This window comes from Azolla caroliniana, unplaced genomic scaffold, assembly GCF_043228905.1.
Source record: "Azolla caroliniana isolate FFs.n. ecotype wild unplaced genomic scaffold, voAzoCaro1.0.p SCAF_10, whole genome shotgun sequence".
NCBI classification, from domain to species: domain Eukaryota; kingdom Viridiplantae; phylum Streptophyta; class Polypodiopsida; order Salviniales; family Salviniaceae; genus Azolla; species Azolla caroliniana.
In genome coordinates, this window is record NW_028230445.1 from 3,618,074 (window position 1) to 3,634,568 (window position 16,495).

The following is a 16,495-nucleotide window of genomic DNA, read 5'->3' on the forward strand; positions in this document are numbered from 1 at the left end:
CATTTAATCTAAGATAGATGGAAATGTTTGGTCCAAAACTTAAACAAAAGCGTTGTGTCTACATACATCCGCAATTCAATGCCTGTCATGCCTTTGATTTACAAAATAAAACATCCAGTTTAGTTATTTATCTTTAAACCATACTAATTTACAACCAAGACATCTTAGCTTCGATAATAACCATAAATCCTCAAATCTACAAGCCTTCATAAAACAAATGCTTCTCGGAACAATACATATATTCTCTCAATCTCTCTTACATGGGCACTTTTTAGAAGTATCACATTCAAATAAACTTCACAAAAGAGAGGTTTTTTTTTATCTATACGTCGTATGAGCTTCAATTTGGGCAAGCTACGATAGGAATTGAATCTTGCAACAAGACAAATAATGTCATATAAAAACTAAACAACATGCATAAACATTTATAATAAAAAAATGTTTTTTGTAACTGGTTGCCAAAATGCTTTTATAATAAAAGTGATTCGTTCTTTGTCATCATGAGATGAAGTTGAGTGATTGTGTACATGTGATGTCAATACCAACAATATTAATGCAGATATATGATATCGACACAATCATGAGATTAATTTATGGTCGAAGATGAAGCAAGTGATAATTGAGCAACATTGGCGCACGCTTTTATGAAATTGTTCGCCATGCATTAAAAGATGTTGACATGATATGGCGTGTGCAAAGGGAGAAAAGCACCAAAAAGTCAAGTTTTACAATAGGTTGAGATTTTGGTCGAAGTGATCACCAAAAGAAAAAGAAGAAGAAGATTCAAATAACAACAAAGCATCGCGCAAATGGTAAGTGCCAGGTCAAGGGTTTAATTGTTGTTGAAGACAACAATGGTGAAAAGGTGATCTACAAAGCATAAGTGACGATCATGAAACGTACGATAGAAACAACATATTCATGAGCATTTTGTCGAAACAAGGTGTTGATGCAAGGATCTGAACAAGCACATGCTCAAAAGGAAAAGCTGCGATGCAGGTTAAAAATAGATAATATTATTTTAATCATACAAATGAGCTCATTGTTAGGTTGCCAAAGCGCCTAGGCTTGTTGACCAGGGTAGTGAATCACGAAAGTCCATGGGAGGCCTACATCAACCACGTGGCTTCGTTGTTGATCATTAACTCACCACACCAAAACTCAAGGATACCTCCCCACAAATCCTTCTCACACCAGGATGCCAAAACTGTTGGATACTCCCCAAGAAAGCCTTCTCTCACCATACGTAAAGGGAACTCATTTTCCCTCAACTAAAGAACTTCAAGGCTATTTGTCAATACTTTGGCAAGAGACAATATTCAAATTCCTACTTCCAAATAAATGGAGCCACTGTTGTTGTAGTCCTTACAAATTTGTTAGGGAAAATCAAAGCATCGAATTTTGTTTTTTTTTTCTTTTGAGGAAAAGTGAAGAAGGTTGGGCAACCCATTGAGGTTGGGATTTCAATTCATCTTTAAGCTAGCCCTCGCTTAATTGTATTTAGGCAAAACCCCTCAAATTCGCCTCTACGAATCCCTTATTTGTCCCTAGGTTGAGTCTCCTAAATCAAACCTAGGAACCCCCTTGAATCAATTGACGACCAATTTGGGACCGATCCTAAATCAATTGACATATTGCTACCATATCCCCTTAAAGTTGGCAAGTAATAGACAACTACTTGTCAATGAGAAAACAAAGGAGTAGGCAACGAGTCTATAACCTGTCGGTATGACACTTGTTGTCATAGCCATTTCTCATCGTCATTCCCCAACCCACGACGCTAAGCCTACCCCCCAACAAACCTTACCCACGACCCACCAGGTAGGAGAGGGAGGGAACTTTATGTTCTCAAAATATCCTATAATATCAATAAATTACAAGCTTCACTACACTTCCTCACCCCTAATTATCGAACAAACATTGAAAAAAACCACAAATGCGCATACACATTACATTCACCCCTATTTCTAACGCACGTAACCACCCAAATATTAGCACATTCATATGCATATAAGGAGCTAGGAGGAGTCTATAAGAGATAAGAATCATATAAACAAATAAGTATAGCTCAAGTAGTAAGAGCTAACCATTGGAATGGTAAATGGGATAAGGGTGATCTATAGTGCACAATATATGGGAATGAAGTACGTGGTAAAAACAAGAATGTGATAGTTGAGTGTCAAGGTGAATTGCTACAAAACTAGATGGAGATCGCGGGATTCAGGATTGGATGTTACAAAAAGGGAACATTGTTATTCCAATGCATAACATCACAACACATTCAGTGTATATGTTGTTGCAACCTGTCCCATAGTTTCACGAACATGCAAATGCATTATGGAACCTACACAAAACACAATCTTGGTGGAAAAACAAGCCTACAAGCTTATGGAGCTTTGGTCAAGCTTATGGAGCTTTGGTCAAGCTTATGGAGCTTTGGTCTTCCACTTAAACAATGGGTTTTCCTATGGAGATGCCTATTGGGTGTGCTCCCGACTGGGTTGAATATTCAAAAGAGATCGATAACCTCACCGCATGGTGCAAGATGTGGTGGACGATTGGAAACGGTCCCACACTTATTTTGGACATGCTCATTCACTACAACATTTGTACAAAGTCTAAGTAAGTGCATCTCTTTATCACAGATTTCCTGGCTGAAGGTTTGGTAAACACTTTTGGCTATTTGGACAAATTATGTGCCCTATCCAACAATGCCAATTTTCTCTAATGGACACAATTTTGGGCACTATGGACCATTTGGACAACCCGCAATAATAAGGTTTTTGATCAAAATCAACTGCATGAAGTTAGCTTCTTTAAGCAAACCCTCAGGCAATCTCTATTTAATTGTCTACAACTTGGAGACATCACACTGCAAATTTACAATCTTTACTTTGAGTGCTTTTAAGCTCTTTAGTGGCTAATCGACACTTGTATATTTTTCTTTATTCTTTGTGGGTTTTCACCTCACTTTGAGGTTTCCCACTAGTAATAAAAGTGTTACTGAAAAAAAAAAAATTGCTACAAAAAGAAAACTTGCTATTTTGGTAAAGGGAGAGTTTGAAGTCTATAAAAGGAGAGGAGAGCTCATTGCCAGGGATCAACATTTTGGGAAACATGCCCGCCCAAGTTTCGTCATTGAACTCTTATCCAAACATAACATGCATTAAACTTTTTTTTCTTCTTCAAAGATTTTCTTCAAAAAACACCCAAAGGCTACAACTTGAGCTTGTTTGCCCAGAAGCTTACAATTTTATTTATTTATTTATTTCCAAAACAAAATATACTTTTTATACCAAGCATCATATGCATGTGAATCATCACCATTGCTCCCAACATGTTAGGAATAACTAAAATCCAGCTCCCAAAGTGAGAGTTTCCCTTCCTTATCTCTCAAGAAAAACAATATTATGAGCAGTAGATCCACCATATTGTGATGCCAATGCATCTCCCATATTTTGATACATATCCATCAAAACATATGTTATACTGTTGTGTGAATCAATCCTTGGGAATATCTGACAGACCCAAGGAAAATAATTGATAACCTAAGGCAGCCAAGCCACAAGCATATTGAGCAACATCCTGATAAAAAAACAGGAAACCAGCTTCCTCAAGGCCACATCAACCATCTCGATGTCGCCGATTATCACCAAAATCTTGTACATCAATAGTCTCACCAGCTCGTCGATTACGACCAAAATCCTGTATTAACAACCACAAATGAGTCTAAAAAAACTTTTCCTCACCTCCTCATGATAATATGCTTCAAACCCCACACCGTCATCACTCATCCTGATCAAAAAATAGGAAATTAGGTTCCTCAAGTCCACATCAACCATCTCGTTGTCGCCGATTATCACCAAAATCTTGTACCTACAAAAACAACATGAGTGTACTCTCCACCTCTCCTCATGAAAATATGCTTCAACCCCCACCAACATCATCATTCATCCTTATCTAAACCAAAAATATGCTTCATTGTCCGCATTAACCATCTCGGAGATTACCGCGAAAATCGTCTTACATCAATAGTCTCACCATCTCGCCGATTACCACCCAAAACTTGTACTAATAACAAAAAATGAGTCTAAAAAAACTTTTCCTCACCTCCTCATGATAATATGCTTCAACCCCCACACCATCATTACTCATCCTAATAAAAAAACAAAAAATTAGTTTCCTCAAGTCCACATAACCATCTCACCATCGTCGATTATCACCAAAATCTTGTACCAACAAAAACAACATGAGTGTACTCTCTACCTCACCTCATGAAAATTTGTGTCAACCCCCACCAACATCATCACTCATCCTTCCCTAAACTAAAAAATATGTTTCATTGTATGCATCAACCATCTCGAAGATTACCGTGAAAATCGTCTTTCATCAATAGTCTCACCATCTCGCCGATTACCACCAAAATCCTGTACTGACAACAACAAATGAGTCTAAAAAAACTCTCTCACCTCCTCATGATAATATGCTTCAACCCCCACACCATCATTACTCATCCTAATCAAAAAACAAAAAATCAGCTTTCTCAAGTCTACATCAACCATCTCATCGTCGCCGATTATAATTTATCACCAAAATCTTGTACCTACAAAAACAACATGAGTGTACTCTCTACTTCTCCTCATGAAAATTTGTTTCAACCCCCGCCAACATCATCGCTCATCCTTATATAAACTAAAAAATATGCTTCATTGCCCGCATCAACCATCTCAGAGATTACTGCCAAAATCGTCTCCATTCCTATATGCCGCAACCACCTCCTCCATCTTAACTCATGTTCTTAACTACGTCCACTTAACATCAGCACATACTTCTAGCATGATATGAATGATGACTAGACTCATTGAATTCTCCTTCTTTTTCGATTAGCTTGCAATTTTTTATGTACAATGATGTACAGTAATCTTAAGACCAATGGTAAGACCAAAGATAGGACTTTGTAGAAGGTGTTATGATTTGTTGTTGCACACTGCCATGATTTACTGATATTCAAGAGGGTCCATGGAAGTCGATAGTGCCGTTAAGGCCCTTTAGTTGACTCCGTAAACAGGGGCAACTTTTTCCATGAGTGAAGAAGCTTCTTCCTTCTCTTATTCACAGTCTTTGGGGAACCATGCATATTGTCATACTAGCCACGGACTACGGCCAACAAGTTCTCCTACGTCTCAAGCAAGACATCTGAGAGATGTTGATATGCCGCATCATAAAGTTGGTTGCATCGACATTTCCATAATGCCCATAACGTTATCGTAGTCACTATTTTCCAAAGCTAGACAGATCGCACATGCTTTCGAGGTTGCTGAAAGGGGCTAACTAATATCAATCTTCTATTATGTACCATCATTGCCTTCTAAACACCGTCTGCCTCATACAACATCAAGCTAGAATGTATGCATTAAACATATTACACCCACACTCATGCACTAAGATACACCCTTTGACATATACATTCACATAAACACTATTACATATTTGTCACATGAACACAAATGAATGTGTCATCTCAAGGTGCACAACACCAAGATCATGTCTATTGGTTGACGAAGTTTTACCTCCACGTTGATGTTGTGAACCAAAGGATTCAGATCACAATTGTCACAAAATAATGCGCGTGTATGAATGTGAGGGGGGCCATTGGAGACCTAAACTAGAGAGGATGGGAATGTTGAGACTTCGAGGATAGAGTGTTCAATGATGTCAATGGTTTCTCAAAGAGTAAATTCATTTCATTGGACTTCTAATGAGAGTGTAAGCTTTCATGCAGGTGTATATAAATTTAATTATGAAAATATTTGTGACTGTGTATATGCATTGAGCTCAAACGTAAGGATGTGAATGCATATGTTGACGTGAGTAAGTGAATGTATTAGAGAAATGATTGACTAGGTGACATGGCAGGTGTGGTTAGTTCGTGCCGGGTGACGTCAGCTAATGTCACCTGCCAGCATGGCGTGGAGTACCAAGGATAAGGGAAGCATCGATGACTAGAATTACAACAACATAAGGTATAACGATGGATCAAAAAACAAGTAATGAACGGTCAAGGCATGGACATTGTATAACGTGCGTTAGTAGACAATACAACAAACCTTTGCAACCAATAGTAGACGTCGGCAACATGAGCGATTGGTGATCTAAGGAATCCTTCGATCAAAGGCAAACAAGAATCGAGCTTAGCCTTTGAATAAAGGTTAGAGTCAAGGGAAATTCTTCAATTGAAGGCTATCGTCTAGGATAACCCTTCCCTTTGAAGGCTAGACTCAAGGGTAGCCTTGAGTCGAAGGCTTAAGGTCTTCAAAAATTATAAATTTCTCCCTTCCTTTGTTTGAGGAAAAACTTTCCCCAAATTTGTGATTTTTCCTCCTCTTCGAACATCGTCCAATGAATGGGACACCGGATTTAGTTGGTGTAGCTTCGACTCTTATAGTTGGTGTAGCTTTGACTTCCTCGTAAAGAAATGGATCTTCTTGAGGTTGCCCTGGCCTTCTTTCAACGTTTTTGCCTCTCGAATGTAGCCAAGTATGTGATCATGAATGCATGATGCTAGGTAGTATAGTACACGACTCGCCACTTGCTCCTAAGCTGGGTAGTCGGCATGTGCCGGGTTGGGTTGATTTTCTTGAGTTCCTTCGACATAGCTCCAATATCCTTGGTTGACAAGGTATTGGTGCATTTTGTATTCCCAATATGCAAAGTTCGATGTGTCGAGTTTCTCGGTGGGAAGAGCGCTTCCCATCTAAGTGTTCATGGTGTCATTTTCTTCTCCGTTGTTGAATCGGTTCTGTTTGATTCTCAACATTCCTACTCAATAGTTGGAATCACGCTATCACAGATTTCCGTGAGCGTGTGTTGAAACGAGGTGGGACCACCGGGGTCTCGGACCAAGGAGCCGATGAGAAAAGATGGTTGTCCAAACCGGATTCCAGACGCATATCCGAACCGGTTCGATCCCCGGATGTCGGACAGTGAGCGCAGGGGCTCAGAGATGTATGTTGCTTCAGACCAGTTGACGGATAGCAACGAGGAGCTCACAAGCTCACGCACATGGAAACACGCGCTCAAACAAGAATAGAACATACACAAGAAGACGGAGAGACATTGCAAGATTAATGATTAACCGAGGGAAATAGGAAATTACAATTGGCTCGACCATCAGTAGAGCTTCAAACTCTTCATGTGTATGCACACACTCAGAACAACGGGCCTCCGGTCGGGAGCTCACGGGTTTCCTACGCGAGCAGATGACTCCGCCTTCTTCCGGGAATCAGCACAGAATAGAAAATGGAGGGAATGTCAGGGCTTGGATCTCAAACCAACAACACTTTGTTCTCCTCCAACGCGGATGCCTCTCTACATCTGGCTGTTAAGGCAACCACTTTTCTCTCAAATTTTCCCTTTATTCTCTCCCTTAAGTACCCTTTTATTCCTCTATTCGTGTGACCATAAAGTAACTATCAAATCCTTACTACCTAGTATTCCTCAACACTCAACTATTACTATGTTATTTACACACGTTTGTACACTAAAACCTATTTCATGTGCATCCGTGCACACCCCCATTCACACGCTCTCCGGCTCCCTTTTTCACAGTAGCCGGAATTCCCCACGACAACGCTCCGAAAATTCCCTCATGATCATTGCCACAAATGAGTTCATGATGAGTTTTCACAAATCTACTCTAAATTCGCATAAGTTTACACTTCACCTCAGATTTTTGAGCCAAATTTTTTGTCGTGTTTCTCGTTCGATCATGAATAAATTTCAAGAAAGGATTTGGACAAAATAATTACTTGTGAATAATAAAATAATATATTACATTAATGTTCCCCATTTGAATAGATACAATTAGGTAATTTTGATTCCATTACATGGAATAACTTATGAGGTAGAATGATGTAAGAGAATATTTATTTACGAGTAGAGCTTTGGTGCAACAAACGACAACAACTTCATTGCCTCTTGACATTGTTGGTCTTGCATCCCTCTTGCATGCCCTCTTGATTTGCAACCCTGAGTTTGTCTCGTGCCCTTTTGTCATACCTTTGCCCTATCCTTCAATTTTTTATATACTTTAAGACTAATGCATTTCTTGTTGTAGTTCCCCAAATCGCGGTCACACCATATACCCTATTGGTAGTAAACCAAGCAAGAGTGGTTCTCAATCACTCGTGAGCCTCTCGTTGTGCAACCCTAACATCACAAACTCTCAGTCACACTTCTTCTTTTTCTTTTTCTTTTTAAGAAGGTTCACCTTGGTATTAATGGAAAGATGTCGAAAGGCTACAACGAATTCATACAATATATTACAACCCTCATATCCACATCAACAACATGTCAAGTATCAAAAGCCCTCATGTAGGGTTGTTCCAAGATGGGGGGTTGGAAAAAGCCATCTTGGTGGAGCATATCTCCACTTCATTCTTTCTCCAAAAGAGGTGAAGACCTCAACGTTTTTCCAAAATTCTCGAAACTATTGTTGTTTACGAATCACAACCTTAGGCTCACCAGTTCTTGAAACTTCTTCAATGTTTACTTTTAATTAAGCTCTAAGAAGAGTTTAAAAGTACACATATACATATGAATAAAGACATACAATATAAGTGTTAATGTTGAACTTGTCTTGATTAATATAAGGGTTCTGAAAACACAAACAAAATGAGAGGTGATTAAGGTATGGGTCATTTTTTATTATGCTTAATCACTCTACTAAGTTAAGGGAAAGATTAAGGAAGGGGCATGATAGAGCTCAAGCTTAGGTTATACAAGGAGAGAAAAACTCAAGAGAGAACAAGAGCTCCAAAAGTCACCAAAAGTGACGTTTATAGCGTTTTATAATGAGGTTTGGTCTTTTTCACGTTGGGGACCGGGGTGATCCTTTAGCCTAGAGCTTTGAAGGGACTTTTGTTCTATTCTCTCTAATGTTTTGTTGAGCTCGGTACCTATGTTAATCTTGATGTCTTCATGAATCATGTTGCATAGAACGGTTATTTAACAACCAACAGATACAATTGATCGTTTTAAACCACTCATGTCTCTTAGGAACCTTTATTGACAAACTACTTTCCCTATTTCAAGTTCCTGGTGGTCCTTCTCACATTTTATACACATGCATGTAAGTTAACGACAATGTGTAAATGTGTACACACAAATTGGGAAGCTATAATTACACACAACCACACTACTTTACCCATATACGTGCATAGATGGATTTACATGATTAAGCACTTGGGTTAGCATGAATAATAAATAATTGAAGCATGATGTTCAACCCTTTGTATTTCTTTAGATTTAATTTTATGTGATCAAGACTATTTTATGACTTCGTTTGATTATAAGTTAAATTTTGAGGAGACTTAGGGTTAGAATTAAAAGTTTGGGCTAGTGGTGATTAACATTCCTCTCGTGACTAAAAAACCATTGACACTTAATCATTCTCATGATGCCGACAATATGATAGACATTGATGCATTCCCCATCTCACAATCTCAATGTAGAGAAAGAGCTCCACCATAAAAGATGTGTGTCTCAGGGAAATCTCTCTCTCTCTCTCTCTCTCCCACTCTTGTATTGGATGCGATTGTTTTCATTTAGTTAATAAGAGTTTGTTGGTGGTATGTAGTTTTCTTTTGGTATTCTTTACTTACTCAAGTGATTATTTAGTTTTGAGAATATAGATTAAGTCTCTTTGCAAGCATGTATAATTGGCTATTTAAGGTGCTTGAGTCAATGTGAGATTATAGTTCCCTAGGTGAACTAGTTCACCCCATTAGTACACACACAATTGACACCCATTATCATTTGTCTTGCCAATGATATGGTGTTTTGCCAATCTAAAATTCGTAGCATCAAATAGACAAGGCATAATTATCAACCCTTTTACTGCACATACGTATTCACCCCTAGCCACATTTGCTCATGCACAAAGCACATGTGAACATTACGAATGCTTGAACATCCTCCCTATCATTGTTGGTATCTTAAGAAAAATACTTTCAATCTATGCATATTTCTTGCAAATATTTGGGTTTAAGGAGAACCACACATCAATCTATTTTTTGCCTCCCTTAGAGCTACTGTTTGCTTTACAAAAACAACTTCAACATTAGGATTAATATTCGTCAACTATAAAAACATAAGCTGCCAAGAAATGGTGATTGAGTGCAATGAAAAGACTTTGAAAATATCCATCAACTATAAAAAAATTAAGATGCCAAGCAATGGTGATTGAGTGCAATGAATATCCTTTGAATTAGCAAACACTTTAAGTACATAGTGCCATGCATTTAACTACATGTTCGTGATTACATGTGTGTTATCTTCTCTAACTCTCAATGTTTGCTCTTCAAAATTAGCTCAATAAATAGCATTATTGCAGCTTGTTTCCTTTAACACATTGACTTCAAGAATGCATGTGTTTTCATCCACCGTCTCCAAACCCATTAGCAACCTTATTGTCACTTGATTTAGAAAATCCCAAACATAGAACATCCTAGCACGAGAAATATTCAAACTTCTCCACATTTGTTTGTTCAATTTCAACTTTGTGATCCACAAAATTGTTGATTGTGACATCTCCTAACTTTGATCCTCCCAAATATGTGTATGTTCTTCTTTTCTTTCTTTTTTCCAAAAAATATGTGTATGTTCTTCGGTTCAACATCTTTCAAATTGTAGTAATTCAATTTCATTGTCCATATAGACAATGTCCTCCGTATGAAAACGAAGCGTCGAGTGCAAAACTTGAATAAAAAACTCATAATAGAAGAAATTAAAATCCTTGTTGGAGATGTTTTAGAGCTTGCTCTCGAAATTGCTCAAATTCTTCCAACCATCTTTCTAAATCATCCACACCTTCATGCTAATGATGTTCTCCCTCACATGAAGTAGATGTGAGATCAAACCATCCATATTAATTGTTCATAGAAGTTGAAAAGAACTTTGAAATGGTTGGAGACAATATTTGATAAGGTAATCCACGATTCACTCGTAATCGTTGATGTAAATACCATCATGCGATCAATTAACAACTCTCATGTAATTTTGGATAGATTCTTGTACAGTTCAACAAAAGTTATTAGCATAATGAGCTTAATTTTGAGATCACAAGGCCTTGCTTAAAGTTAACACTAAAAGAAAATGAATTGATTACATCGATAAAAGAAAGGTAATAACTCGTAAAATGGAATGGAACAAGCATTGAAACATATTTAAAATATTTGAAAATACCAAGAGAAATGAGGACATGCATTGTGGAAGTTGCAAGAACCAAATATAACATGTCAACCATTACCATCTACACCACACACACTTTGTGTTGTGGCCCTCTTAATTAATTGTTCAATTGAAGAGGTTTTTTGTATGATGTTGATTTTCTCCTCCCTTATTTAATGTTTATATGTGAGTTGAAAAGTCTCTAAACCCATTATTAACATTTCTTCTTTATTAACATCTAAGTCTAAAGACAAGTAGTGGGTAATTGTGAATCCTCGAGTTGTGCTTTATATCTCGAAGGCACATGCATGTGCTCACATTCACACATGCCATCTATCAGACCTAGTAGCCCAACACACACAAACACATCGCTATATGCTTGCACATACATGCCACCTACTAACTTATATGGATCACATTGGTCATCTTAAAGCAAAGATGCATTGACAAATTAGAAAAAAGGAGGATGAGAAAAAATAAATTTATCAACTTTAAAGGGAAATGTTCTCTGCCATAAAAGAATAAGTTAGAGCATGGCATTGATGAAAGGCAAGTATGACTCGATGCATATGGTCGAGTAGTCACTCTCACAGTGACTTGACCGATGAAATCCTACTAGATACGGTCACGAGACATTATCTTCCTTGATTATGAGTTTCTCATAACTCTCACTCTTAACACTCAAAACCTGAACAATCACAGAGATAGACCTCTCTCATCTCACATATAGACAAAGCAAATTCCTTTGACAAATGACTCTTACAACACCATTCTCTCTCATTGTGCACATAAAATGCCACTTACGGTAAGAAATCTTATTAGGACGAAGGTTTACATCGAATTCCACGCGGAGAATGTCATTAACTTGGATATGTGCTCATAAGAGTTCATGGGAGGTTCAATGTGTTCTCACGAATGCCACTTAACAAGATAAGAAAACACATAAAATGCGAATCAGAATTGAGTATATGGGCAGAGCGAAATTGCTGTCGTTCAACTGGACAAGCAAGATTTCGAAAGGGGTTCACATCTTTGGATCACTTTTTGACCCTCCAAGCCCTTATTGAGGAGAGCATAGCCCCATAATAAGAGGATCGATTGTTTCTTTGTGGATTTCCGAATAGCCCTTGACACTATGCCACGTGCTCGACTTATGCAATGGTTAGAAGCCCTTGGTGTTCCTACACATATGCAATGGGAATCTATGCACTCTATGAATCAATGTCAAGAAAAGTGCGGTCCACTTGGACATCACACCAAGATTGGAGTTTATATTGAATGCCACACGGATCATATTGCTAACATGGATTTGCTTATGAGAGAACCTATGGGAGGTCCGATCCCGTGTTCAAGGATGCATCCGATCCCATGAAACGAATTGATCAACCATCGACGATTAGTGAGTCGTTTCAATTTCAAGTCGAGGTGGAGAGGCACACATGTTGTCCACTGGTTACATGCATGCAGTCCACACGAAAGATACAATACATGGTCATATTGTTCGATGGCCCATGTGTAGTCCAAGGCGAGCAAGTCGGGGCCGATGTCCAAGTGACAATAGGCCCCAATCAATACCAATGCATGCAGAGGTGTGTGGAGGGGGGGGGGGGGGTTCGGTTGGGTGAAAGGGTGTCGATTAGCCTGTCCGCCATACTGCCATATTGTATCGTATGGTACCGTACACAATTGGAACCATGTCCGCCTGCCCTGCCCTGCCCTGCTCTACCCGCCCGCCCGCCCGCCACGCCACGATATGTGTGTTTTTTTGTTGGCTCTGGTCCTTGAGACATTCAGCCACACAAAGAAGAAGAAGAAGAAGAAGAAGAAGAAGAAGAAGAAGAAGAGAAGAGAAGAAGAAGAAGAAGAGAAGAAGAAGAAGTGTATCCAAGAATAATGGTGGCTTCATTCTCATTCATTTTTTCTTACTTTTACTGAGAGAGAGAGAGAGAGAGAGAGCTATGGTGTCTTCTTCCATACAGTGAAGGAGACAGCAACAAAAATAAAGAAGAGAGAGCTATTTATATATTTATTTTCTCCCCTGCGGATCGATCCAGTAGATCAGATCTGTGCAGAGGTAACCCCAAAAGAGCAGTTTTGATCAGATCCCATCGCATCGATATGTTCCTCTTCGACTGGTTCTATGGCATCCTTGCCTCGCTCGGTCTGTGGCAGAAAGAAGGAAAAATCCTCTTCCTGGGCCTCGATAACGCAGGCAAGACCACTTTGCTTCATATGCTGAAAGATGAGGTACGAGATTCATTCCCATGGCGAAACTTTGCTTGTTGGTTTCGTTTCTTGTTCTCATCTTCACTGTTTAGGGTTCTCGGATTGGCGGAGCAGCTTTAGATCCTTTAATTTAGGCTTCTCTGCTTGTCTAGTAGCTTTTAGGGCTATTTGCTATTTCTAGCATCATGCAGATCGTTCGATTAAGTTTTTTTTCTGCTAATTCTAGCAGCACTTTCGGGGTTTTCTGCCATTTCGAGCAGGATTTATATCGTTTCGGTAATGGTTTTTCGAGAGCATCCAGATAATTTATGTTAGTGTTTGCCTGGAAGTGGCTTAGGTTTTTTCGGGCATTTTATTTAGTGTTTTCAGCTATGCCAAGGAACATTGTAGGAGGTTTTCTGCAACGTCTAGAGATAAAGATAAATTTTGGCTGGGGTTGAGATCGTCTATTTTAGGATTTTGTGGACCATTTCGATTGCTTTGGTCAGCTTTATGTCTAGGGTCTTTTGTGGTAGCATTTAGATCGTTCACGTTAGTGGTCTCTGCTTTGTGTGGCAGCATTAAAATAGTCTAGTGTAGGGGTTTTCTGCTATATCTAGAGCATTTAGCCTGTTTGAATAAGACTTTCTTGTCATGTGTATAGCGTTTCAGGGCTTTAGAGCATCGAAACAGTTCAGTTTTGGGTTTTATCTATCATTTAGACTGTCAACTTTTCTGTTGCATTTAGATCTGCCAGTTTGTTTTCTAATGTGGCTGGAGCATTTAGTTTAGGGGTTTTTGGTTATGCTATTCCTAGAACACTTGTTTAGGGTTTTCTTAGAATTCTAGAGCATAGATATTGCGAGAGTATTTTGGTTTATGGTTTTGGACAATGTCTAGAGCATTTAGATTGTTTTAGGGTTTTCTGCTCTTTCTACCATTTGAATCTGTTGCCTTAAGATAGCCACATCTTTTTACCTGGTCCTTCATTTGTCATTTGTCTTTGTGTGATGTATTTTCTTGCAGAGACTCGTTCAGCACCAGCCCACACAATACCCCACATCAGAAGAGCTGAGCATTGGTAAAATCAAGTTTAAAGCCTTTGATTTGGGCGGACACCAAATTGCTCGGCGTGTTTGGAAAGATTATTACGCCAAGGTAAATTAGTGTTTGCACTTGGTTTTTTGAAAATTTTCAAAATTGCCATTCATTTAGGATGAAAAGTACTAGTGAAGGTTTTCGAATTATGAAATCATACCCTTGGTAATAATATTAGTTGACTCCACATAAAAGTTAATAAAGTGATGGTAAACACATAAGCATAATTTTGGCTGTGGGTAATCATGAATGGAAAAATCCACATTCTGTCTTGTACAAATTAGCATTTTATATGTATATTATCTTTCTTTCATTCCGTTTACTAGTGCAAAGTGGTTTGCAAATATGCATTAATTACGACATTATAGTTAATATTTTTCTTGCATTGTTTCATGTTATTGAATATGCTTATAGTCATGCTGGTAACTAAATTGTTAATCCAACCTTTGTAATGGTCTGCGTGATTTATATGGGTATAATTTGACATTTCTGATACTCTGGGTATATTTTAGGTTGATGGTATTGTGTATCTTGTGGATGCTGCTGATAAGGAGAGATTTGCCGAATCCAAGAAAGAGCTTGATGGCCTCCTCTCTGATGATTCATTGTCAATGGTTCCTTTCTTAATTCTCGGAAATAAGATCGACATACCTATTGCTGCCTCAGAGGAAGAGTTGAGATACTTTTTAGGACTGTCCAATTATACCACCGGCAAAGGAAAGGTGAATCTCGGAGATACAAATGTGCGACCTATAGAGGTGTTCATGTGCAGCATTGTTCGGAAGATGGGCTATGGAGATGGCTTCAAGTGGCTCTCACAGTACATTAAGTGAAAATTTGGTGGTTATGTGTGCTCCCACATGTTTAAATGTTTTCGTATGTAGAAGCGTTTTTTTTCTTAGGAATTGACTATATATTTTGCAAGCTAGAGCGATGAATGCTCTACAAATATAAAACACGTTTTCAAAAATTCTAAGTCCTATTTGTGCAATGATCTGCATTGAAAAGTCTAAGGGCTTTGAATGGTGCAATTGTGGTTGTCTCTTTATCACATGGCTCTCTTGTACTGCATATCTTTAGGATAGGAAATGGCAAGTGATATATGATGTTGAGTTATATGTCTTATTATGTTGTTCCTTACTGGCATTGGGGCTATGTATTGTGTTTTGTGAGGGTAATTTTAAAAGTAAATACATTATTATATCATTTGCCAATGGCAGTAAAGATAGGAAATGGTTAGTGATATATGATGTTGAGTTATGTGTCTTATGATGTTGTTCCTTATTGGCATTGGCGCTATGTATTGTGTTTTGTGAGGGTAATTTTAAAAGTAAATACATGAATATAGTTAGAAAAGAAAATTACGAGCGATATATGATGTTGATCCATGTGTGTTAGTGCATTGCTATTTATCTGCGCTGTAAATTATGCATCGTCTTTTGTAGCCCTAGTTTTGAATGTAAATACATTTATTTAGGCTTATCTGCGCTGTTGGTTATATATTGTCTTTTGTAGCCCTAGTTTTGAATGTAAAGACATTTATTTGGGCCTAAAACTAGTATAGAAAAAGCTCAGTACTTGAAAGTTTTCCTTTACGTTCTTATTGTAATCAATCTATAGCTTTATGAAAGTTGCATGCTATTTACAGCTCTTCTCAATATTTATTACTTATTGTTAGATTCTCTCTCAGTATTCTTTGCTTTTGAAACTGGTTCCTAAACGTCAATTCATCGTTTACTAACAAATTAAAGCCAATGCATTCTGCATTACATGTGATGCTTTGATTTCCTAGTAATGTTCTTGGTCTCGATTACTCTCATTGAAATAGGGTTAGCATTTGATTGTAGCCAATAATATATATATCAAAGGGAGATTTCATGCCTTAAAATTAGTTACTGGGTGTTGTGAACCCAATCTTTTTCTTCCTTCTTAAGACACTCTACCGTATTGTATGCACTCTTTG

The 16,495-nt window shown here is 38.1% G+C and overlaps 1 protein-coding gene across 1 annotated transcript; it reads left to right on the forward strand.

Annotated features, from left to right (window-relative positions):
- Nucleotides 1–13,120: 13,120 nt before the first annotated feature.
- Nucleotides 13,121–15,523, forward strand: LOC147858736 (small COPII coat GTPase SAR1A). Its single transcript, XM_087325847.1, has 3 exons — nt 13,121–13,476; nt 14,461–14,592; nt 15,045–15,523. The coding sequence occupies exons 1-3, from the start codon at nt 13,348–13,350 to the stop codon at nt 15,363–15,365; spliced, it is 582 nt and encodes a 193-aa protein (XP_087181973.1). The 5' UTR covers nt 13,121–13,347; the 3' UTR covers nt 15,366–15,523.
- Nucleotides 15,524–16,495: the final 972 nt, after the last annotated feature.